Source organism: Carcharodon carcharias, chromosome 15, assembly GCF_017639515.1.
Source record: "Carcharodon carcharias isolate sCarCar2 chromosome 15, sCarCar2.pri, whole genome shotgun sequence".
Classification (NCBI taxonomy): domain Eukaryota; kingdom Metazoa; phylum Chordata; class Chondrichthyes; order Lamniformes; family Lamnidae; genus Carcharodon; species Carcharodon carcharias.
The window spans coordinates 6,176,655-6,203,528 of NC_054481.1; the positions used below are offsets into that span (position 1 = coordinate 6,176,655).

Here is a 26,874-nt window from a genome sequence, read left to right on the forward strand (position 1 = left end):
ATATGGTTGGTCCAATTCAGTTTCTGGTCAATGGTAGCTCCCAGGATGTTGATAATTGGGGATTCAGTGATGGTCATGCCATTGAATGTCAAGGGGAGATGGTTAAATTCTCTCTTGTTGGAGATGGTCATTGCCTGGCACTTATGTGGCACGAATGTTACTTACCACTTGTCAGCCCAAGTCTGATTATTGTCCAGGTCTTGCTGCATTCGGACATGGACTGCTTCAGTATTTGAGTCGCCGCGGATGGTGCTGAACATTGTGCAATCAGCAGCGAACATCCCCACTTCTGACCTTAAGATGGAAGGAAAGTCATTGATGAAGCAGCTAAAGATGGCTGGGCCTAGGATACTACCCTGAGGAACTCCTGCAGCTATGTCCTGGGAACTGAGATGATTGACCTCCAACAACAGCCACAAGCATCATCCTTTTTGCTAGGTATGATTCCAATCAGCGGAGAGTTTTCCCTGATTCCTATCGACTTCAGTTTTGCTAGAGCTCCTTGATGCCACATTTGGTCACATGCTGCCTTGATGTTAAGGGCAGTCATTGCTCAAATTCTAGAAATTTTGTGGAAACTATCATGATTTTAAAAATTAAGTCAGCTATAATGTAGTTTAATTGCAAAAGTTTATAATGAGTAAGAGTATTAATATTAAAATTGTAAACATATTTCTCCATACCTGTAGGGCATAGGATATAGACAACCCAACGATCCCTGGACTGACTGTATCTCTGTAAGCCACAGCAAACAGGGCAGCAAAAAGCACAATGCAATTGCCAACAAACTCCAGTCTCACAGCCAACCACCTGGTGGAATGTTAACAAGATGAAAATAGTTAATCTAATTATTGTGGGATCGGTCAAACTTGCTCTCCTGCTCCCGCACAAGTGATTTTGGAACATCCCACAATGCTTAGTTGGTGTAAGAATAATAAGCACCAGGCATCTACATTAAATCTGATTTGACAATCAAGACTAATTGAGCATTCATTCATTCACTTTTAATGACTTCTGCATTCCCAAAACAGTGGCGTGAATGACCCAAATGTAGAAGTACAGTAACATTATATTATTAAGTTACCTGTTGGCAACAATACTGGGGTAATAAGCTTTCTGGTTTTCATCTACTCTGAAGTCATTCTGGTGTATAAAACGGTCTTCTTCTCCAAAAGCACGGATAACACTAACACCAAGCAGAGTTTCATTGAAGTTTGAAAATATGGGTGATCGGCTGGCTGATTCTAATCTTTTCAACTGACGTGAGGTAGCCACATAGTACCTCTAAAAATAGAAAAATACGTTAATGAGTTAAAATCATTTTAATTGTCACCAAAAATAGATACAAGCAGCATTTGTTTCAATTAAACAGAATTAGTCACATCTCTTTCACAAGCCCTCACTCTAGATTTGCTACAAAACTCTCAAGAGGTAGTGCCCATGTCTTCTCCATTAAGTATGCTTCAATAACAATTAGTCGGCAATTATTTCCTCTCCTATAGTCATACAGCAGGCTTCCTGTCATATCTTAATTTCTGGGTCACAGACAGTTACAACCATACAATTGTCTCATTGGTAAAAGGTCATCTTTAGAAGCCAATTGTGAACATTATGGCTCTGACATAACAGAATAACAAACCTCCATATTCCGTAATTTAAACAGAGACTTGTGAAGGAAAAGAGGTACCAGAGTAGGTCATTCAGCCCCATCATTTTATTCTGCCACTCAATTAGATCATGGCCGATTTGTACTTCATTCCCATTTAGGATGTTGAGTGGTCAGCTGCCGTTTGCTGAAAGAGTGAGTAATGAATCCTGAGAGGGGTTACAGAAAAGGAGGCTGGTCCTAGAAACCCACAATTCCTGCCTTGCAGAAAGATCAAGACAAAAACTTTTAAAGAGAATTGCAGCTATTTGTGTCTCTACCCGATTCTGACATTTTTATTTCCTTTTCAGATTTCCAACATTTGCACTATGTTACTTCTTGGTCATTCAAGTGCTGCCCCAAATAAAGAAAGGGAAACCAAAGCCCCCTAATTGGCAGCCGTTTGGGCCAAATTCAGGTCACAGCTAGTGATAAGTTCGAGATGAAAAGAGAAAATCAGGAGGACTACAGAGAATGACAATAATTATAAAACCCAACAGGCACATATTTACAGAGTCATTCCAGAATATTATACAAACTTGTTGGGCTCTAGTTTCTTAGCCAATAAAATTTGAGGTACTAAAGGATCTTTAGGATGCTCATGATGGGATCTCTGTTCTTGTCTCTGTGTATAAGAACTAGTTTGTCTGAACTCCAGTTATACTATCACAACAATGTGTTGTGTGCATATGGAACATTAATCTTTAATTTCATCAGTTGATCAGATATATATTGAGCTTCTTTAAAAGAACTTTTACCAAAGACACTGAAGTCACCTAACTTACAAATTGGCCGAGTCTAGAAATATCTGAACATGGATTTGCCACGAGACAGTGATAAGCAGTTCCCCTGATGCACTTCAGACCTGCCTTTTACTGTCTAAACTCTCCACAAAACATAAGAACAATGGGCCTCTAGACTTTCTGACCCCAGAAACTATCAGCAATAATGAAGGACTAACACAACTTATTACGTAAGGAGGGTGCTAAGTGCAAAGAGAATCCAAGCCATTTGGTGAAGTCAAAATCAAGCCACACAGCTTTTCTTTACTTAAGTAATTTATTAACTTTGTTCAGTCTCATAAGATCTCCTCTCACACCCAGTGTCCCAGCTGTCCCCTACTTGTATGTCCTCAAAGTACTTAATTAAACAATGCCCTTCGCTTGTGTATATTAATATAATTAAGATACCATTAACACCAAGGACCCCCATCTGTTTCGAAGGCATCTTGATAGCTTTCACAATGGGACATCAAGGCTCTTTCATCAACATGGATCACCCTGTATTGTGTGCCAATAACAGTTATCACATGACCAAAACTCCACATGTGAAAAGTTATGATTATAAGCTTGCCTGTTGGTTACTCTGACAACCAGAAGAAGCCTGCAGAATGGAAAAGTAACACCATCTCTCTCTCCCTGCTGTTCTTAAGTCCAGAACCCTATCCCAGTTAGAATGTGAAATACACCACAGAGATAGAGAATTTCAATCAAAAGGGACTTCAGGTGTCATAGTATCCACTTTGGAAAAAGACGAATTGCAGTTTAAGAGACTGTCTCCTGAAATTACAGCATTCATCAGCTGCAGCACATCCAAAGCATAAGAAAATAGTTACAATTACTGCATTAATTTGAACTTTGTTTCCAGCTCATTTGCTGTGATTCAAACAATATTTTAATGTCAGGAATAAAATTATAACATTAACCCAGGGCTACTAAAGTAAAACAATTTCAGAAAAAAATAAAAAAAGACATTGCACCTACATTCTTCTTAACTGGATATTCCTTTTTCTATTTTTTTTATATTAATTCACAGAATGTGGGCATTGCTGGAAAGGACACTACTTAATGCCAATCTTGAATTACCATTGAGAACATTTCAGGAGGCAACTAAGAGTCACCCACATTGATGTGGGTCTGGAGTCGCCTTTAGGCCAGACCAAGTAAGGATGGAAAACGTCCCTCTACATACATTTAAACTGAATCTTCCTCTTTTCTCTAATATTGCTCTATTTTAACTACCCGCCCCTTCAGCCACCCCAATTTTTTGAGGCTAAGTAACTTTCACATGCCTTTTCTCTTTGAGCGTCCTGTCCCTACTGTCCATTTCAGAGGCAGGACGAGAACAAGGTGGGATTCATTGCTTAAAAAAATTGCTTCCCAGCTCTATCAGCTGCACCACAGCTTAGTAGTGCCCAGATCAGTAAACACAGCTGCACTAGCAAAATAATTAACACTGTGGGCTTATGAGCTCACTTTAAATAAACTCATCCATCATCATTGGGTCCTTCCCTCTCCAGTCCAAGCCACAGCCGATTATTAATGCATCGACACAAGCATGTGACAAACAGTAATATGTTGATGCAAGTGTGTCTCAGAGTAAACTCTTGCACACTTACGAAATACACTTCACAGTGAGGGAGCAAGACATGGACACTGCTAATTTGGTGCCACTAACAGTTAGGTAATAAATACCTAAGCTTTTGGCGTCACTTTTGAAACCCAGTATTATTTCTCCACCTAATGCTCAATAATCACAGAGGTTAAAAAAAAAGTTAAAACGCATTTAAAATTTCTCCTGTATTATTGAGATATTGTAAAACACTTAAAAAAACACAAAAAGCATTTTAAGTGCAATATTTTTGCATTATGATGTAGCATTTTTGATTTTTTTTTTAAATTACGCTTCAGCATATTTGGAATTAACAAAGGAAAGCCATCCTCTCTTTAAACCAACTGCAGATAAATGTCAGACAAGTAGCTGGGTCAAAAACCCAGTGAACCTGGTACATCATTAAAAGAAATAACAACACGCACCTAAATTCTAAATTGTTTTCACTGCCTCATGTTCCAAACAGAGGAGCAAAATTGGTGGCTTTGCTTTGAAAATCTCCCATGTAAATTACAAAAATTCAAATATTCTAACTTATTAATTTTCATATGGATATTATGATTTGTGAAATTAATTATTTCATGCGTTAAGTGGACTGCTTCAAAATCACTAGATTTAGAATTTAATCAGAGTGACCATGCGAATTTTATAATTAGTGCTTTAGTTTTCTTTCTACCTGTTTCAGAAAAATGTCTTGAATCTAAGTCCAGCCTATGAAACCTGAAATGTGACATACATTATAAAATGTATAATCTCTTACCATTGGTGCCTATAAAATTGGGTAGAATGATACACGATCACATAATTGCTACTATATTTTCTTCACTGATGCAAAAGGTGGCTAAATTATGCGATTATGGTCTTAAGTGCCTAATGCACAATTAGCAACTGCCCAGAGAACCTTTAAGACATTTAAATGGTAGAGTTGCAACACAATTCCTTATTCTAGGAGATGCTACTCCAACTAATTCTAAAATATTTTTCTAAACCAGATTTATTTAGGATGAGTGAGCAGTTAAAATTTGACTTAATTCTTCAAATTGAGCTGTATCCCACGCATGTTTCAGATCATAAACGATCTGTATTTTTAACCACCAATATGCATACTCTTGTCATGGAGCCAACATCATTAGATGCCACTGTTAGTCAATAGTTTATCTAGTTAAAACTAACTAGTTTTAATCAGAATGTCTCATGTTAAATAAACAGTACCACTAGAAACAAAACAGCCAATGGTGCATTAGCCTTAAAACCTGCTGTGTCACTCTTGCTTTTCAATACCCACCAGGTTGACAGGCATTAATTAATTACTTTCCAAAAACAAGTTTGAGCCCCAATTTTTCAATAATTTTATGGAGACATTATTAAAAATATTCTGTTCTCTATTAATGTCTACAATAAAAGACCACCAGCAGGGTTGCTTTGCAGCAGCTTTGAGACTGACAGACAGTTTGTGATTTGCTACTTCAGATAATATTTTTTACTAGTCAGTGATTTTAGACTTTTTAATATCAAATGTTAGAAAATTTCATTGTTGTACTATGGAAGTCACACAATGAACTGAATTACTTTTTTGTATCACCAAAAGAGCAAGCACCTAGCATTCCATGGCTCCATGACTACAGAACTGTCATGGAATTACTCTCCTGGCTTTTTATTTCCTCCTCTGAACATCTCTCATCAGTGTTACTGCTGCAGAACAAATTACCTGGTTTCCAAATTCCAGTGATGTCAACCTACCTAAATTTCCTAATGATATGCAGCTTTTTATTGATATATGTCCCCCATGAAAGACTTGTTGCAGAATCCACATTTGCAGTAGCTGCAGATTGTTGACCCGAGCACAAAAAACAAATCTTAGAGGCTCAGCATGAGAGCAAATTTATATCCAATAATCAGCGACCAGACAGGAAAATGAAATTCTGAATAATTTTGCAAAGAATGACTCCTATACAATTTTTGTTAAGCACAACTATTTCATTAATACTGACCTGTACAAATATGTAGATAAATCCCAAGGGTGGTATGATGACTGTAGCTATTGGAGTGGCCACTAAAATCACCGTGCAAGAAACAAGAACATTAAATAGTGATCCTAAGAACATTTTAATCACTACTGGAATCACCGAGTCTATTGTATCGATTTCTTTGGCAAAGCGGTTTACTATGTTACCACTAGGCGTTCGCTCAAAAAAGCTCATTGGTGACATCAGGATATCATAGAGCACGTGATCGTGGAGCCAGCGTGAAGCCGATATTCCTCCAACACTCATCGCCACCGATGAAGAGAGTACAAAAAGACCTGCAAAATTTTAACAAAAATTTAGTTCCAGACCTACGAGCAACAACAACACCAAAGGTTGTTTAGCAGTTATTTAGCACCTTTAATGTGGAAGCACATCCTCAGGCACTTCAAAGATGTAGGTAAAAGAAGAGCCAAAAGGAGGACACTTTAGGTAGGGTAACCAAAAGCCTGGTCAAATATATGGGTTTTAAAGGAGAGGGGAAAGTTTAAGGCAGTGAATTCAGGCATGAGGTCTAGGCAGTTGAAGGCACAGTCAACAATGGAAAGGTGATGCACAAAATATTGAAGTAGGGAATGGTGAATTAGGGAAGCTGTAAAGCTAGAGAAAGCTACAAAGAAAGAGAGAGAGAGAGAAGGGAAAATCAATGCTTGGGCTTAGTGTGGAGAATTGTGAATCTGAGGCATTTGGCACCGAAAGCAATGACAGAGGTGAAAGGGCAGGACCAACGCAAGACAGGGCATCAGACTTCTGCATGTGAAGTTGTCGAAGCATTGAGCATTAGAGGTCAGCTAGCACAGCAGTGGAATAAATCAAGTCGGGGCGATAAAGACATGAATGAGGTTTATGACAGGTGGACTGAAATAGAGATAGAGGGTGGCAACGTTATGGAGATGGGTTGAATAGAGATGAAAACAAGCAATACTATCAAGATAGAAGCAGGCACACTTCATGTTTGAGAGGATGTGGGGTTAGAAGCTAAAGCTGGGTCAAAAATGGCACTGGGGCCATCAACTGCATGGATCCTCCTAACAGTGGCCAGGGAAGGAGCTGGAATTGGTAACAATGGTATGAAGTTTGTAACTAGGTGGGAAAACAACTTTGATCATTAATGAGGTTCAGGTTACGGTTACAATGGCAGGGGGCAGGACTGCACAGGGGGAGGAAAGTAACAGAGGCAATTAAACAGTAAGTCCCTTTCTTGGTAATAAGCAAATTCATGAGCTCCTCATAATTGTTTTCATGAGGACTAAGGGAATAGAGACAAAGGGTTTGAAGAGATGGACTGTAATGCAGAAACAAAGCCAGTGGTTATCTTTGCTCTCTAGGATCATCCTAAGGTAGTATGCAGTTTTGGAAGAGGAAAGAAGGGTCCAGTTGAACTTGATATGGTGCACCCAAATCTGGACGATGAATGGTCAAGCAAGTTGCGTGCCATATATGGACATATTTGCATCCATTAGACTTGAGTGTGTAAAGACGAGGGTAATTATAAGGGGGAGGAAAGGGAGGGGAACGACTGGGAGAGGAACACTGAAAGCTTTCCTCAGGAAAAGGACGTCAAAGTTTGAGCTTAGGACAAAGATACAATTGAACAAACCAGGTGCTGCAGGTGTGCCAATAAAAGAGGTTAGGTGATTAGCAGATTTTAAGTGCAGTGGTGGTTGACTTGTGGTGTGGCGGAGGGGCAGTTAGCTGTGGAGGGGAGAATGCAGGAGAAGAGTTAAAAAAAGTTCAAAGTTAAATATGATTTATTTTCTAATATAATTCTGATCAATACATTTCAAGAACATCTACTATTATGATGCCAAGTCAAAATATACAAAAGCATATTTGTTTCACTATTTTGAAGAATGTAAAACTGCAACTTTCAGTTTTACGCAAACTAAAGCCAATGACTTGAGTTATCTGCAATAAAATCTAACAGTTGTGACAAATAAGAGTCACGCCTTAAAAGCAACAATTTATCAAAAGAAACTACTAACAGGAAATGCAATAATCCAATTCTGGTCCAAACGCCCCAGACTAAAACACATAATTGTCCTTAACATATTTTCAGAACCAGCAAACTTATATTAAGATTGCAAACCAAAATCATTTTCACAAACCTTGAATTATTCCAAGTGCGCCATATACTCCTAGTCTGAGTGAAGTATGCTGTTGGGTGCCATTAACAACTGGATCATCTGTCCATAAACTCAACCAGTAATTAGAGGATAAAGAGGCTACATGTTGGCATAGGTAGAATAGAACAATGCAGAAAGAAGTGCAGGTTCCAATTGCCTTCATATATGCCCAGAAAACAGAGGACTTTACCTGAATTTAAAAAACAACATTGTTAAAAATATCAGAATTACAAGCAAACAGATCATCAAATTGAGAGAAAATACAAAGCCACACAATAAATGCTGCTTACTGCATAACCTTGAGGTTAATGATTCACACTCCAGGCTGACAAATACCTAACCATACATGAGGAATTATAACAGTTTCTTTTGCTTTGCTTCACTATGAGATGAATGTCAACTTAAAGAAAAATTGCTGCCATCCATTTCATCACCAGGCAAACACAAATCCAATTAAACAAAAGTGATTTGCGTATCACCAGGTAAGTTGCTTGACACATCAATTTTATTGCCACATATACCACCTTGAAGTCAATTCGGCCCAAACAGATTCTACATATTTCCTTTCAAAAGAACATTTTGATTTGGAAAGGTGCATCATAGCTTACAAAAATATAAAGAAATTGATTCTGTTTATTCATTCTCACGGGTGTCACCAACAAGGCCGGCATTTATTGCCATTTCCTAATTGCCCTTAGGAAGGCTTGATTTTTTACAAAAAGGTGAAACCATAACAACTGTGTGGTTCCTTTTGAGAAACATTGTAATTGGTTAAAGATTCCTCAAACCAATCTTAGAATGATTTAAATGAACTAAGAGGTTCCAAATCTCAAGTAAACATTAAATTTAATTAAGCTTCTGAAGCTGAAGGCTTCATTTGAGTTACTGCCATACTGAAATTCCTACTGCAGTCAAGCACTTACTTTACAGTTCTTGACCTACTGGCATGATTTTGTCCGAGTATAATTTGAGAAAATGTCAAACTGAAACTGCTCCTTAAAATGCGACATATTAGAAACTTACAGATTTGTTCAAGCATTACATTGATCCTACAACATTCCACAAGTCAAAATATATATAAAATGTTAAATAAAATAGAAGACCAGATATATCAAGATGCCAAGCATGGAATTAAAAGATTTAGAAGGAAAGGAGAACTGAGAGAGATAAGTAGCTCCAAAGTTTAAGAAAAGAATGATTTAGAATGATTAGGGAGGACTATTTTAACATCGTGAGGATTGCATAAAAGAGGAGCGTAAGTTTAGAATTTGGAGGAAAAGTTCAAAAGAATAATTTTTAAAAATCAGTAAAATAGACAGGAAAAAAGTTACCATAGCAAGATGACAATCTTTGCACACATATGCAGACATAATTAGATTGGATTCATATCATATGCTGCACCCTGTTGCAACATTACACATCTACCACCAATAGAAATCTCGCTCTGAACACTCAGCCAGCAGATCCATCTTCAATTCTTTGGTGCCAAATGGGCAGAACAATATTTAATGCCATATCCAGGTTAAAGGGTGATAAAATTACAACACGTAGTACCATCCTTGAAAGTTACACGTGGGGAGGAGGCAATACATTAACAAGAGCTAATACGATAAATAGAATAAACTCTGCTGCCTCTCTCGTGTCTAGTTTCAGCACAATTAGATGAAAGATAAAGACTCCCCCTATTTTACCATCTTCTGACCTCCATCTGAATCCGCCAATTTAATGGCGAACACCTATGCCCACCAGGAAACGGATTGAAGTTGCCCAAACCTATTTCTTAAATCAGCAAACAGGGCTGTGTGGGCCTGAACTAGAACCTCGAGGAGAAAGACCAATGTCTAACCCATGATGTCACCGAGTCCCTGGGAATTTTTCCATCTGCGTCAGCCAACATAAACTAATGAAAAAGAAACCAGATCTCCATTTACGTGAACTTCTTGAGCTCAATCATAAAAATATTGTATACACACTCGTACATAAACTAGCCTATTAGGCAAACGCCAACCAAGCTAGTAAAACGTTTAGTTTCTACATTATTAACCTTGCGCAATTGAAAAAATATGAAGCTAAGTGTATCTAGGTAGTAGTGTTTTTCAAGCTTACAATAAAATAAATAGCGTTCCTTTCCTAAGTAAATACTGAGACCGCTGGAACACTAGTATCCTTTCCAACAACACTAAATTTGGCACACCCATCAGGGGAAGTATCATTGACAGCATCAATCAGGTGTTCATGGATTAGAGAGTTTCCCACACAAAAGGTTGGAAGGGTGATGATTGGGGCTTAAAACAATGACAATTTTTCAAATTTAAATTGTGCAGTGACTAAAGTAGCCTTCAAGTTTAATTGGAAGACTTTCACTCATTGTATGCAGGCAAATCCGATATAAAGATTTATGCATTTCCTTACTCTACCAGTCAGAGCTTTGTCAGCTTCTGTCAGTTTCAGACCAGCTGCTTGTTTTGCTTTTTCCCTGGCATCTACTGGATTCGATGCATTTTTCTGCTGCGAAAGTGTTGCTTCCTCATCATTAGATGCTGAGCTTGATTTGTTCATTCTATAATTATCAAAAGAGAAAGTAACGGTGAAGTACAGTGGAATCTCTCTTTGATCATTTGTCTCAAAGTTAGTAATGAGAGGTTTGGCTGAATTAAATGAAAAAGAAATTTCAATAAGTTGTGATTATCAATCTCATTGGGAATCCAATGCTGTACAGAGTCACAATCACATACACTCCTAAGGTTTGCAAAATATGGCTCAAATTAAGATAAAAGCAAAAAAACTGCAGATGCTGGAAATCCAAAAACAAAAATACTTGGAAAAACTCAGCAGGTCTGACAGCATCTGCGGAGAGGAACACAGTTAACGTTTCGAGTCCGTCTGACTCTTCAACAGAACTAAGGAAAAATAGAAGAGAGGTGAAATATAAGAGGTTGGGGGGGGGCGCGGTGATGGGACAGGTAGAGCTGGATAGAGGGCCAGTGATAGGTGAAGATAATCAAAAGATGTCACAGACAGAAGGACAAAGAGGTGTTGAAGTTGGTGATATTATCTAAGGAATGAGATAATAGCTGACGTTAAGGGTAGAAAGCAGGACGAGCAAGGTACAGATAGCCCTTCTGGGGGTGGGGTGGGGGGAAGGGATCGAAATAGGCTAAAAGGTAGAGATAAAACAATGGATGGAAATACATTTAAAAATAATGGAAATAGGTGGGAAAAGAAAAATCTATATAAATTATTGGAAAAAAGGGGGGGGGGGATCGGAAAGAGGGTGGGGATGGAGGAAAGAGTTCATGATCTAAAATTGTTGAACTCAATATTCAGTCCAGAAGACTGTAAAGTGCCTAGTCGGAAGACGAGATGCTGTTCCTCCAGTTTGCGTTGAGCTTCACTGGAACAATGCAGCAGGCCAAGGACGGACATGTGGGCATGAGAGCAGGGTGGAGTGTTGAAATGGCAAGCAACAGGGAGGTCTGAGTCAGACCGAAGGTATTCCGCAAAGCAGTCACCCAGTCTGGGTTTGGTCTCTCCATTGTAGAGGAAACCGCATTGGGAACAGCGAACGCAATAGACTAAATTGAGGGAAGTGCAATTGAAATGTTGCTTCACTTAAAGGAGTGTTTGGGCCCTTGGACAGTGAGGAGAGGGGAAGTAAATGTGTTGCACCTTCTGCAGTTGCATGGGAAGGTGCCTGGGAGGGGATTGAGGTGTAGTGGGTGATGGAGGAGTGGACCAGGGTGTCCCAGAGGGAACGATCCATGCGGAATGCCACCGGGGGTGTGGGGTGAAGGGAAGATGTGTTTGGTGGTGGCATCATGCTGGAGTTGGCAGAAATGGCGGAGGATGATCCTTTGAATGCGGAGGCTGATGGGGTGATAAGTGAGGACAAGGTGGACCCTAACATGGTTCTGGAAGGGAGAGGAAGGTGTGAGGGCGAGTGTGCGGGAGATGGGCTGGACACGGTTGAGGGCCCTATCAACCACCATGAGTGGAAAACATCGGTCAAGGAAGAAGGAAGACATGTCAGAGGAACTGTTTTTGAAAGTGGCATCATCAGAACAGATGCAACGGACGCGAGAGAATGGGATGGATTCCTTACAGGAAGCAGGGTGTGAGGAGCTGTAGTCGAGGTAGCTGTGGGAGTCGGTAGGCTTGTAATGAATATATGAATATTGGTGGACAGTCTATCACCAGAAATTAAGACAGTGAAGTCAAGGAAGGGAAAGGAAGTGTCAGAGATGGACCGTGTGAAAATGATGGAGGGGTAGAAATTGGAAGCAAAATTAATAAATTTTCCCCCCACCCCACCCCCACTAGGGCTATCTATACCTTGCTTGTCCAGCTTTCTACCCTTAATGTCAGCTATTATCACATTCCTTAGATAATATCACCACTTTCAACACCTCTTTGTCCTTTTGTCTATGACATCTTTTGGTTATCTCCACCTATCACTGGCCCTCTATTCGGCTCTACCTGTCCCACCCCACCTCCCTTAAACCAGCTTATATTTCACCTCTTTTCTATTTTTCCTTAGTTCTGTTGAAGAGTCATATGGACTCGAAACGTTAACTGTGTTCCTCTCCGTAGGTGCTATCAGACCTGCTGAGTTTTTCCAAGTATTTTTGTTTTTGTTATGGATCAAATTAACTTCGATGCAAAACTTTTCTTCTTTCAGTTGCAAATCTACTTGCAAGACCCATTCTCTGGGATATACTTTGCTTTTAAAATATATAGTATAACATGGATTATCACCTTTTGTTAGCATTCTTTTTTATTCATTCAAGGGATGTGGGCTTCACTGGCTGGGCCAGCCTTTATTGTCCATCCCTAGTCACCCTTGAGAAGGTGGTGATGAGCTGCCTCCTTGAACCACTGCAGTCTATGTGGTGTAGGTACACCCACAGTGCTGTTAGGGAGGGAGTTCCAGGATTTTGACCAACAACAGTGAAGGAACTGCAATATATTTCCAAGTCAGGATGGTGAGTGGCTTGGAGGAGAACTTCCAGGTGGTGGTGTTTCCATTTATCTGCTGCCCTTGTCCTTCCAGGTGGTAGTGGTCATGGGTTTGGAAGATGTTATCTAAGAGCCTTCGTGAATTCCTGCAGTGCATCTTGTAGATGGTACACACTGTTGCTACTGTGCGCCGGCGGTGGAGACTGTGAATGTTTGTGGAATGGGGTACAAAGCAAGTGGGCTGCTTTGTCCTGGATGGTGCCAAGCTTCGAGTGTTGTGGGAGCTGCACTCATCCAGGCAAGTGGAGAGTTTTTCATCACGCTCCTAACTTGTGCCTTGTAGATGGTGGACAGGCTTTGGGGAGTCAGGACGCGAGTTACTTGTCACAGGATTCCTAGCCTCTGATCTGTTCTTGTAGCCACAATATTTTTATGGCTAGTCAATGGAACCTAGTAATACCCCCAGGATATTAAAGTGGGTGATTCAGTGATGGTAATGCCATTAAACGTCATGGGGTAATGGTTAGATTCTGTCTTGTTATAGATAGTCATTGCCTGGCACTTGTGTGGCACGAATGTTACTTGCCACATGTCAGCCCAAGCCTGAATATTGTCCAGGTCTTGCTACATTTAGACATGGACTGGTTCAGTATCTGAGTCACCGCAAATGGTGCTGAACATTGTGCAATCATCAGCGAACATCCCCACTTCTGACCTTATGATGGGAGGAAGGTCATTGATGAAGCAGCTGAAGATGGCTGGGCTAAGGACAGTACCCTGAGGAACTCCTGCAGTGATGTCCTGGGGCTGAGATGACTGACCTCCAACAACGACAACCATCTTTTGTTGTGCTAGGTATGACTCCAACCAGTGGATAGTTTTCCCCCTGATTCCTATTCACTCCAATGTTGCTAGGGCTCCTTGATGCCACACTCGGTCAAATGCAACCTTGATGTCAAGGCAGTCACTTTCAACCTCACATCGGGAGTACAGCTCTTTTGTCCATGTTTGAACCAAGGCTGTAATGAGGTCAGGAGCTGAGTGACCCTGGCGGAACCCAAACTGGGCATCAGTGAGCAGTTTATTGCTAAGCAAGTGCCGCTTGATGACACTGTTAATGACCCCTTCCATTACTTTATGGATGATGGAGAGTAGACTGATGGGGCGGTAATTGCCCAGGTTGGATTTGTCCTGCTTTTTGTGTACAGGACATACCTGGGCAATTTGCCACATAGTTGGGTGAATACCACTCGATGTCACTAATAAATCATATCAAGAAACCTCTTTACTCAAGAGTGGGACTCGCTACTACATGGAGTGGTTGAGCTGAATAACAGATGCATTTAAGGGAAGCTAGATAAGTAAATGAGGAAGAAAAAAATAGAAGAACATGACAGTAGGATGAGAATAAGGTGGAAGAGATGCATGTGGAACACAAACACTGGCACAGATCTGTTGAATCAAATAGTCTGTTTCTGGCAGTAAATTCTATGTCATGCCAATTGATTTGGATGGCCTGTAGGTCTTGGTGTTTCATCAAAATGCATCCCTTAATAATGCTTCTATTTTATAAATTTTTGAATCTGTTATATTGCAGATTTTTGTGGAATTGGTAAAGGAAGAAGTTCACACCAGGTCTGTTGTTTCATTGAACTACACAGCAGAAAGCAAACTGGCAAATTTGATATTTCACACAATTAACAAAGTTTCATTATATTTGAATGTATGTTTCAAAGGTAGTTTGTTTCAGCATACAATGACAGCTCAAATTTACATAGAAAGCATACCTTAGGAGGACATTTTGTAATGTCTTGCGTGGAATAATGTGATTATGATCCTGTCTCGTTTCTGCTTGGTCATCCAATTCTGAAACATGAAAGAATTTAAAAATGAAACATTTTAGTATCTTTCTGTTGAGCTAGGTGGGAGAAGGGCAATTATGGTCTCAGATTATAAGAGTTTAAATACAGCAACAGTACCTGTTTAGCAGTATCTACCAGCATCAAACTACAGGCTAAAGTAATTTTTTTATGTTGCTATCATTTTATGACATGAATTAGGGCATTCTTCAGGTGTACACCTGAATATACAAAAGGCACTGCTAAATTTTTTTTTAATATAAGGAACTAGTCTACAAATAACGTTTCTTTCCTCATTTACCTAAAGAATCAACCATTGACCTACAGAATGGATAAAGTGAACATCAAATTTACTAGGTTCCAGGATGGAGCATGTGCATTGAATATTATGTTAGAGTTTAGAATCACAGAATTACAGAATAATTGCAGTGCAGGAGGCCATTCGGCCCATCGTGTCTGCACAGCTCTCCGAACGAACATTATGGCTCAGTGCCATTCTCCTGCCTTTTCTCCATAACCCTGCACATTGTTTCTATTCAAATAATCATCTAATGCCTTCTTGAATGCCTCGACTGAACCTGCCTCCATCACAATTCCAAGCAGTACATTCAAGACCCGAACCACTTGCTGTGTGAAAAAGTTTTTCCTCACATCGCATTTGCTCCTTTTGCAAATCACTTTAAATCTGTGTCCTCTCGTTCTTGATCCTTTTACGAGCGGGAACAGTTTCTCCCCATCTACTCTGTCCCTCATGATTTGAATACCTCTATCAAATGTCCTTTTAGCCTTCTCCTCTCTGAGGCGAACAGTCCCAACCTCTTCAATCTGTCTTCATAACTGAAGTTTTTCATCCCTGGAACTATTTTTGTAAACCTCTTCTGCACTCTCTCCAACGTGTTCACATTCTTCCTAAAGTGTGGCGCTCAGAACTGTACACAATACGCCAGCTGAGGTTTAACTAGCGTCCTATACAATTTCAGCATAACCTCCTTGCTCTTGTACTCTATGCCCCTAATAATAAAGCCTAGGATACTGTATGCTTTATTAAGTGCTCTCTCCACCTGTCCTGCCATCTTTAATGACTTATGCACATGTACACTCAGATCTCTCTGCTCCTGCACACCCTTTAGAGTTGTAACTCTTGTTTAATGCTGTCTATGTTCTTCCTCCAAAAATGAATCGCCTCACACTTCTCTGCCTTGAACTTCATTTGCCACCTATCTGCCCAATCCACCAACTTGTCTATGTTGTTTTGAAATTCTACACTGCCCTCCTCATAGTTTACAATGCTTCCAAGTTTTGAATCATTCGCAAACTTTGAAATTGTCCCCAGCACTACCAATATCTAGAACAAAAAGCAAGGGTCCCAATACCAACCCCTGGGGAACTCCACTACAACCCTTCCACCAGCCTGAAAAATATCCATTAGCCATTACTCGCTGTTTCCTATTACTCAACAAATTTTGTATCCACATCGCTCCTGTCTCCTTTAGTCCATGAGCTATAACTTTTCTCACAAGTCTGTTGTGTGGCACTGCATCAAATGCCTTTTGGGGGTCTATATACACCACATCAACAGCATTGCCCTCATCAACATTCTCTGTTATCTTTTCCAGAAACTCCAGCAAGTTAGTTAAACATGATTTTCGCTTAAGAAATCCATGCTGGCTCTTCCTAATCAACCCACATTTTTCCAGCTGGCTATTAATTCTATCCAGAATAATTGTTTCTAGAAGCTTCCCCTCCACCGAAGTTAAACTGACTGGTCTGTAATTGCTGGGCTTATGCTTACAACCTTTTTTTTTTAAACAAGGGCATAATGTTTGCAATTCTCCAGTCCTCTGGCACCTCCTGAGTCTAGGGAAGACTGAAAGATTATGTCAATTTCCACACTCACTTCCTTCAATATCCTTTGATGCATCGCATCTGGCCTCAGTGCCTTGTCAACTTTAAGTACAGACAGCTTATCCAATACCACCTCCTAATCAATTTTGAACCCTACTAGTGACAATTTCCTCATCTGCTTCCATGGTAAAGACAGATACAAGGTATTCATTTAACACCTCAGCCATGCCCCCTGCCTCCATGTGTAAATCCTCCTTTTACCACCCTCTTACTATTTATGTGCCTATAGGAGACTTTTGGATTCCTTTATGGTGGCTGCCAGTCTTTTCTCATAGCCCCTCTTCACCTCTCTTATTTGCTTCTTCATCTCTCCTCTGAGCCTTCTGTATTCAGCTTGGTTCTCAATTGTATTTTCTACCTGACACCTGTCATAAGCACACTTTTTCTTCTTTATCTTAATTTCTATCTCCTTTTACATCCAAAGAGCTCTGGATTTGTTTGCCCTGCCTTTTCCTTTCGAGGGAATATACCTTTGTTGTGCCAGAACCATTTCTTCTTTGAAGGTAGCCCATTGTTCAGCTATTTTTATCCCGCCAACCTTTGATTCCAGGTGCCTGGAACCATCACAGAGGATCTCCAGCACAGCACAAATGACTAAAAATAGTTGTTTGCACCATTTCTATTTTTAATCATTCGTACTGTGTTGGAGATCCTCTGCGGTGGTTCCAGGTACCTGGAATGGAATTACCTTAGTTGGGCACAGACTTTGCCCCATAATTATCGAGATGTGAATCTACTTTTGGCTATGTCAACAGGGAGAAGCATTGTGTGCACGACACAGGGAGGGAAAAATTGAAAGTCATACTGTGTCACTCTCAAATAAGAGCAACTTGTAATCATAAAACATAAATATCTTGCTTTTAAATGAAGAGCAGAAAAGAACTCCTTATAGAAGAGAGCAATGGGATCATGAAATTGTCATCTATTTATTACGGGTACCCAGGGTGGAGAATGGGATTAAATCGATAACCCGGGCTTTTGATTTTAGGATCAAGAAGAAACTTCTTCGCGCAAAAAAGTCTTACTGGTGATTAATTTTAATATGTAAAATGAGGAACCAAGTCAAGTCAACGCATTGTCTGTTCAAATAGGTGAACTATCCTAATTTTCCTACAATGCCCTCTTAAAAAAAACCACATTTTAATTGAACTTATTCCAATTTTAGCTTACATTCATTTAGTTCAGCAATATTTCAAATTCATTTTCCAAAAAGAAAATCCGCATTAAATTATTTGCATGCAAAAAAAAAACTGAGCAAGGATGCAATTAAAAATGCAGCAACACTACACAAAGCACCAGGAATGCAAATTTAGAGTATTTTTCCTTGAAGATTGCAATGGTGGAGAAATTTGATCTCCTAGACATCCAGAATATCCTCCACCTTTTCACCGAATAACTGGCATCTCCAAAATGAAAGGTGATACTCAAAGAGTCCTGCATAATAGTCTGTGAATCTTACCAAGATAAAACATTGGAATCAATCCAGGCAAAATCCAAACACAAGGATACAAGGAGGACATCACCAAATAAATGCATTTAGGCTACATAATTTTGAAAGTTGAATAGGAATAGGACCATCTTCGAAGTCATAGTAGCAGGAAGGGATTCTGGTCAGACATTTGTAACAAATAAGTCTTATTTTACACTCAAGCAGAAACAATTTCCATAACAGTGTTAATGTTCATACATAATGTGCAGTCTGAGCTGGCATCAGAAAAGGTTCATCTTAAAATAGCTTGCTTCAAATACTGCACAAGTTAAAGCAAATAGTATTTTTCATATTTATAATCCTTGTTCACCAACATTCTCTTAGGTTTCATGCTGCCACACCTACTTTTTTCAGCTGTGTAGGCAAGCCTGGAACCCTGGACAGTCTCCATTCATGGCAAATACTTTTGTGGAATATACCTAGAAATGGTACTCCCCTCCATACAATTACTCTGTGCTCCATCAAAATGATAAAACTCACTCAATAAAAAGCAGATTTCTAATGTTGACTAAGATTAGAATATAAAAATCAAGCAGTTTGGATATCCAACACGTTACAGTTAGAAATTAAAACAGAAAATGCTAGAAATAGGATCAAAAGAATTTAGTCCTTCGGGCCTTCTCCACCATTCAATTAAATCATGGCTGTTCTTCTCCATGTTACTACCTTTGCACCTAATCGCTTACCTAACAAGAATTTATCTACCTCAGTCCTAAAGGCTCCTATTGTCCTGGACGAAAGTTCTAGATTTCTACTACCCATTAAATGAAAAAATGCCCCATGAGTTCAGAGAATTACATCGTATATACAGCACAAAACACTATTCGTCCTAACTAGTCTGTGCTGGTATATATACTATACCTCATCTCCACCTTTCATTACATCTTTCCATTCCATTTTTCTCTCATTTACTCATCTGGTTTCCTTTTAAAAAACAGTTAAGTAATTTGCATCATCCATTTCTGGAGGAAGCAGGTTCCACATTCTAACCTTGCTGAGTCAAGAAACTTTTCACTATTTCACTATTGGATTTATTGGTGCTAGCACTAACTGAGCAAAATGGGAAAGGGAGAAGAGCGCCAGTATTAACTGACTGTAAATGGGGAGGGATTGAGAAGACAGAATAGCACTGAGCAGGATTAGAAGTGAGAAGACTGCTCCCAGGGCCTGAGCAGGATTTGGAAGCCCTCCTGAATGGCCTAGTTCTTGGCCCCTTTTTCTTAATTCCCTCACTGAAGGACTTCATTTCTCCAAATCTACCCTACCAAAATTTTAAATACTTCCATCAGGTTATCCCACAATCTCCTAAAGTCTAGGGAATACAAGCCAAGTTCTCACAACCTGCCCTCACAGCAGATCCACCAGCGTCTGACTAGGGAAGGGTCAGATTAAGGTTTCAGGTATGGACCCATTGGGCAGAATACGTACCTTGCCCAACTTTCTTTTCTATTGACGTTCCTGGTGTTTACATTCCTGTGGGAGTTGAAAATCCTGCCCTTGCCTGACTCAAAAATTACGCTTGCATTTGGGAAAATTCCAGCTGTTTATTTCATTTCCAATTTCCAGCACTTTCACATTTTTCTCTTCATAAATATTAGAAGTCATTGCATTGAGTAAATTTTAGCAAAATACTTTGATGTCTGTAATTTTCCATATATGAACACAAACAAGTATTAAAATTCTGATTCTGATCTAACAATGAAATGTGACTATGCATGTCTTTAATTAAGGTCAATTTAATCATGCATATAACTCTCTACATAAAAGTTATGGTGTTGGATATTCTTACTTCAAAATTCATCATGCATCTACAGGTTTTTCAGCTATGCCGCTGGCTATAAAAAAATGGCAATACAAACCTTCCTCCTTTTCCACACTATTGTCAGTAGCTGCATGACAGGAAAGGAAATAGTTGATCATTTTGAAAAAAGATATTACTTTATGCTGCACCTTAATTAGGGCTCGTAGACGTATCAAATGTTTATGAACTGATACAAAAGTAAAACATCAACATCTGCTTTACACTGAATGACTGCCATATACAAAATAAGAATTTATATCCCATAAAATTACCTATTTGCACCTAAAAACTTTATTGCACTTTTTGCTAGATCCAGTTTCAAGATTAAAAAAGAGGTGTGTCCAATCAAGAACAAAAGCATTTAAAAAACACATACAAAAATTATAAAATGTCTCCCACCCCAATTTTCAAATTATCATATGGCAGATTCCTAACATCAGCAATTGATTTCTGACTCCTCAAAGCCTTTCCACCATCTACAAGGCATATGTCAGGAGTGCAAATGGAACACACTCCACTTGCCTGATGAGTACAACTTCAACAACAATCAAGAAGCTCAACACCATTCAGGACAAAGCAGCCCATTTGATTAGCACCCCATCCACTACTTTAAACATTCAGTCCCTCCATCACCAGGGCATGGTTACAGCAGTTCGTACCATGTACAAGATGTACTGCAGTAACTCCTCACACCTCTTTGGACAGCACCTTCCAAATCCACAACCTCAACCACTTAGAAAGATAAGAGCAGCAAGAGCAGCAGACACATGTGCACATCACCACCTGAAAGTTTTCCACTAAGCCACACAACATCCTGACTTGGAACTATGTTGCTATTCTTTCTCTATCATTGAGTCAAAGACCTGAAACTCCCTCCCTAACAGAACTATAGGTGTACCTACACCAGGTGGGCTGCAGCAGTTCAAGGAGGCAGCTCACCACCATTTTCAAGAGCAATTAGAGATGGCTGGCCTTGCCAGCGACACTCACATCCCAGGAACTAAAAAAACAATTAATCTTTTAAACATGAAGTCCACTCATTAGCTGAACAATTACTGTCCTGAGCAGAATAGGTTCAATACACTTTAACAAATAATCAGAGTGACTTTCCAAATCAGGAGTACAAGCAAGTTCTGCAATCTTAGTAACAATTACAACTTGCATTTATACAGCGCCTTTAATATAGTAAAACATCCTAAGCCACGAGAGCAAAATTGACACTGTACCAAATCTTTGATTCTAAATTCAGATGCAGGAGCGCAGACAACAAGTGACCAATAATCTGATGCCTGTCAAACAGCTGTGCAGATAAAATGGAAGATTTTGAAACCACACTAAACTGGATTTTTACAGCACTGGCAGAAGGCAATATTGAAGAGGTGCTTTTGCAGAATACAATGGATATTATATTTTGAAATAACTCACCTTCATTTTCTGTAGGAGCGTAAGTGCGAAGGAATTCTGCAAATGCCCCATTTTGTGCTAAAAGTTCCTTGTAGGTACCCGACTCTGAGATTTTCCCATTGACCATCACAAGAATCCTGTCCATTTGATGTAGGAAGCTAACACCATGAGTCACCAGGACACGAGTCTGTGAATAAAGTTATTTTTACCCAGATGTATTTATTATGCTAGGTGAGGGACAACAATGTTTACAACACAAGCTAAATTTCTAAGGTCGCTCACCTTGCCTTTGAGTAAACCTTTGGGTCCGATTACTTTCTCGAAAATATGCCGACCAACATGTGCATCAACAGCAGAGAGTGGATCATCCAAAAAATAAACCGAATTATCACTGTAAACTGCTCGAGCAAGACTCACCCTCTGCTTCTGACCTCCTGATAAATTCACACCCTGTAAAAGGAAACAAGATTAATTCTAACTTAGAAATTTGATTATTTGATCCTGCTTATATAAACCTTCGTTTGGACATAAGTATACTATTCGCGTTAAAATGGATCACTGTGCCAATTTCTGGCCTCCATCATTGTAAATCTTTCTATGTATCTTAGCATGGATCTGAACTGTTACTCCTGGAAGCCTCAAATGTTGGATGCTATTAAATATAAGACTGAAGGATTCTTACAAAAAAATGGAAAGGGGCCAGTGAAAAAGAGCTTTTCTTTCTCCAAGATACAGATTTCAATAATTTGTCATTTGCAGTTCTGCTGTAGGTGTAGACCATACTCAGTACTTTTTGGAAATTTATATAGATTAAGGACTTAGTAAATAATAAGCGCTAGAAGTGTTGCTTTTGGTGACATTATTTGAGCAAGTATCTAATATACAGAAGAAATTCTCAACATAAAGAGCATAATCCTTATATTATTTATGCCCTTTTTGTTTAAATGTTTCTTCCTCTTTTTAAATTCCCAGCCAAGATGATGGTCAAGAAATTTGACACTTGCTAACCAGACAATAACCTGCATATATTCAATTCCTGATTTATTCATCTCCCATTCAGCGTTTTCCACTGCTTCCAAATAATCAAACAAACAATTGAAATCCACCATGTGGCAAATTCCAGCCACAAACTCATATGAGCTGTTAAATGGAGTTGAAGTACAGGTTAGCCATCAGCACACTCAAGTCTACTGCTATTCCTAATGCTCCTATATATGCACACAAGTATATCCTGTCAAGCACTGTGTTTACACAATGTTTTCTACCTTTTTTTTCTATTATATTTCTACCAGGGGCAACATGTGATCCACCAATACACATTAATCTATCATCATACATAAAGAAAATAAATGTCTTGCACCCACAAACATTTTAAACCTTACTCTCAGACTTTTATTTTAAAGTCACTAAATCTAAAAGCATAGGGATCACATATTTATAAAATGCACATGCATACTGAACCTTCTCGCCAATTTCTGTCTCATCTCCTGCAGGCAGACTCTCCAGGTCAGGTAGAAGTGCACAGCTCTCAAACACTCTTCTGTACCACTCTTCCATTAATTCCTGACCAAAGATAATATTGGCTCTTAAAGATGCATTTTGGATCCATGCTTGCTGTGGGACATACGCCACTGAACCCTGTACATAAATAGAAACAAAGAGTAATTTTCTTTTCTAAATTTTGTCCTCAATGTACTCTACATTTTCATAGATTTGCTATTTTAAATAAACAAGCATGATAACTGATACAACACAATAAACAGGAAACATTCACAGCAAGGAAAACTTATGTTCAATTGTTCCCACATAACCTTAGGCTATATCTATATAAATAATGAATTAGAACAAAATCACAATACCAAGCAAAACAAAACAAAATTATCCCACATGGCATGGCACAGGACACTGTATTATTTCATCTCATACAGTGTAGTTTTGTTTGTCCACAGGAACATTCAAACCTCTGGGCTTCTGGTAAAGGTTAGGGCATTTGGAATCAGGGACAAATGGCTGAATGGATAAATGTGCTGAAATGTAGAATGCAGGGAGTCAGGGTAAAGGGTTATTTATTCAGATTGAAGGAAGAGAGAATGCAGTTTTCCACAAGGATCAGTGCTGAGATCACTGTTATTCATAATTTACATTAACGAATTGGATTGATGAATAAGTAACCCAATGCCAACATTCGGAGATGATACCAAATTCGTAAATGCTACCGCTGGAGTGCAACATAACACAATAACATATCAGAAAACTTGCAGACGGGGCAGTTAAGTGGCTACGATCTTCAACATAGATAAATGTGAGGTAATGCACTTTGGTAGGAAAAAGCAGAAACGTCACCTATACTGTAGAAAATAATGAAACAAATGGGGTACAAGAGCAAAGGGATCTCATGATACAGGTGAACAAATCATCGAAAGCAGGTCAGCAAAGCAACTGACAGTACTAACAAAGCACTAGGATTTATTTTCAGGGATATAGGATTCAAAAGCAGTGAAGGTGCATTAAATTTATACAGAACCCTGGTCAGGCCAATCTTGAGTTTACCATGCACAAATCTGATCTCCATTTATAAAAAGGACACAGGAATATTGGAGGAAAGTGCAAATATGATTTACAAAGATGGTGCCAGAACCGAGGAATTACAGCTTTTTTTTTGGATCAACTATGGCCCCCACTTAACAGCACTGTGGGTGTACCTACACCATTTGGACTGCAGCGGTTCAAGATGGTAGCTCACCACCACCTTCTCAAGGGAAATTAGCAATGAGCAACAAATGCTGGCCCAGCCAGCAACACCCACATTCCATGAAAGAACTTATAAAAAATGTTTGGCATACACAGACACACACTAGTATGTTGAACGATCTCCAATTCCATCCACTGAGAAAACCACACTTACCTATTCCGTTTACCCAACATGAAGTCTACAAATTCTCCCAAAATGGACATATCCTATTTACCCAAGCTCATAGAGCATAGGTGCAAGTTTACAAAGCCAAGGCTTATGAATCCTCTAGTATGTACAATGGCTATACCACTAAATTAACATAGCTTACTGGAGCAGAGCACTAGTAAGCTTTTGAAGCTTGTCCAACCAGGACTACCCTACCCATTAAGGCGTTGCCTCATACAGTTAGTCATCAAGAACCAAGTGCAAAGAATCCGAGTGATCAGTGACAGATATGCTCTACCATGTTCCATTAATGGGCAAGGCCAGCTGGTTGATCATCAACAGTGCCCTGGGGTACTATATACTTGCATTGCTCAGGTATCATTTTACCACGTCAGGTCAAATTAGTATTGAACCATCAGCAAACATCTTTTTAATTATTCTAAATGATACTGACACAAAATTAGGAGCGAGAAGCAGCAGCAACCCAATCATAGTTGGCACTAAACCTTAACTACACGAATGTGTGTTCTTTATCCAATTCCAGGTTATGCCAATGTTTTAGTTATATCATTTTCGTTTCTTGTTAATTTGGAATTTTGAGACACAAGAGGAAGAGGGCAGAAAGATGATTTACCTTAACAGCAATATAACCTTCTATTTTCTGCATTTCCCCAAGCAATGCAGAGAGCAGGGAAGATTTTCCACATCCAACATGTCCAACAACAGCCACAAGAGAACCTTCAGGAATTTCTACATCAATGCTGTGAGAAAAATATTGCGATAGAGCAATAAGTGTATAGTACAAAACAGGAAACTAATATGAAAAGGCATTAAAAGAAATTTAGTTCTCAGCAGTAGTAGAATAGTAAAAGCATGTCAAGTATCTGTATTTGATCAAATACTGTCCGAATACTAGTGTTGCCTTTGCTATAACTTCTTGCCAATTATTTTGCTCTAGACATACATAAAATAGGGCAAGGCTAATTGATCATACACTTCATTTGCTATAACATACAAACATTCATTACCTGTAAAGTTACAGCTATTACTATCCTAACGGTTAACAAATCATTAATAGTAAGTTATGATTACTGAACTTTACATAATTCACTTCTATAACTTGAAACAACATTACTTGTGGTCTCAAAATTAGTTAACATTGCTTTTATGTACTCAGGTGTTCAAATAAGTATATTTAAAGCTTTTAACCATTTACTCAAGATGACAATTTCTGCACTGCTATGTCAATAGGCAATATTATTGTACTGTTTAATGAAGTCAGTTATCAATCATAGAAAGGCTTTGCTATCATATAATGGCTTTTCAATTATGGTCATTAAATTTTAAAAAAAGTTTATTTTAAAAAAGACAACTCTAACCAGATCAAGCATCTCCAATATGTTTTTGTTTGTGGGTTAAGGGTATTTCCCCAAGGGGCACTGGGGAAACTTACTAAAACAATCTTGCGGGGGGTGGGGGGGAATAGTATTGGAGAGGCAGCCATGAGGGACAATGGGAGGAGGAAAGGAAAAAAAGAAAGAGAAAGGGAAACGGGAGAAGGGAAAATGGAAAGAGAACAACAACTTGCAGTTATAAAACACCTTTAACAAAGTAAAATGTCCTAAAGTACGTCACAGGAGTGTTATCAAACCAAATTTGACACTGAGCCACTTTAGGGGGTCATTACCCTAATATCTCCTTAGACCTAATCAAAGAGGTAGGTTTTGAGGAGCATTTAAAGGAAGAAGGGGAATTAGAAAGTCAGAGACATTTAGGGAAGGAATTCTAGAGCTTAGGGTCTCGGCAGCTGAATGCACGACTGCAGATGGAGTAATCAAAGTCAGGAATGTGCAAGAGACCAGAAGAGCAGAGATATTTTGGAGGGTTGTGGGGTTGGTGTAGGTTACAGAAATAGGAAGGGGTGAGGCCATGGAGGGATTTGAAAATAAGGATGAGACTTTTAAATCAAGGCATTGCTTAACAAGAGGCAAATGGAGGTCAGCGAGCACAGCAGTTATAGGCGATTGGGACTTGATGCGAGTTAGGACGCCAGCATCAGAATTTTGAATGACCTTAAGTTCATGGAGGGTGGAAAATGGGAGGCTGACAAGGCATACATTGGAATAGTCAAGTGTAGGGGTAATAAAAGCATGGAGGAGAGGTTTTGTCAGCAGATAAACTAAAGCAGGCAGAGTCAGGTGATGTTAGGAGGTAGAAATGGGCAGTCTTAGCAATAGCATAGATGTGTGGTCGAAAGCTCATCAACGCCAAATACAACACTGAGGTTGCAAACAGTCTGGTTCAGCCTCAAAAACAGTTGACAAAGCTGAGGAAGACAGTCAGTGTCTAGGGAACAGAGTTTGTGGCAGGGAAGA

General features: G+C 39.2%; 1 protein-coding gene across 3 annotated transcripts in view; it reads right to left on the reverse strand.

Annotated features, from left to right (window-relative positions):
• abcc1 (ATP-binding cassette, sub-family C (CFTR/MRP), member 1) overlaps window positions 1-26,874 on the reverse strand; it is a 95,696-nt gene that overhangs the window by 12,810 nt on the left and 56,012 nt on the right. For all 3 annotated transcript variants that reach the window (XM_041206165.1, XM_041206164.1, XM_041206163.1), the window contains 10 exons: window positions 25,134-25,260; window positions 23,062-23,238; window positions 21,883-22,050; window positions 21,622-21,787; window positions 14,930-15,008; window positions 10,599-10,746; window positions 8,169-8,376; window positions 6,028-6,338; window positions 1,085-1,284; window positions 684-810 (listed from right to left, as the gene is read on the reverse strand). In XM_041206165.1, coding sequence (XP_041062099.1) covers window positions 684-810; window positions 1,085-1,284; window positions 6,028-6,338; window positions 8,169-8,376; window positions 10,599-10,746; window positions 14,930-15,008; window positions 21,622-21,787; window positions 21,883-22,050; window positions 23,062-23,238; window positions 25,134-25,260 — 1,711 coding nt within the window. The remainder of the gene's footprint in view (window positions 1-683; window positions 811-1,084; window positions 1,285-6,027; window positions 6,339-8,168; window positions 8,377-10,598; window positions 10,747-14,929; window positions 15,009-21,621; window positions 21,788-21,882; window positions 22,051-23,061; window positions 23,239-25,133; window positions 25,261-26,874) is intronic.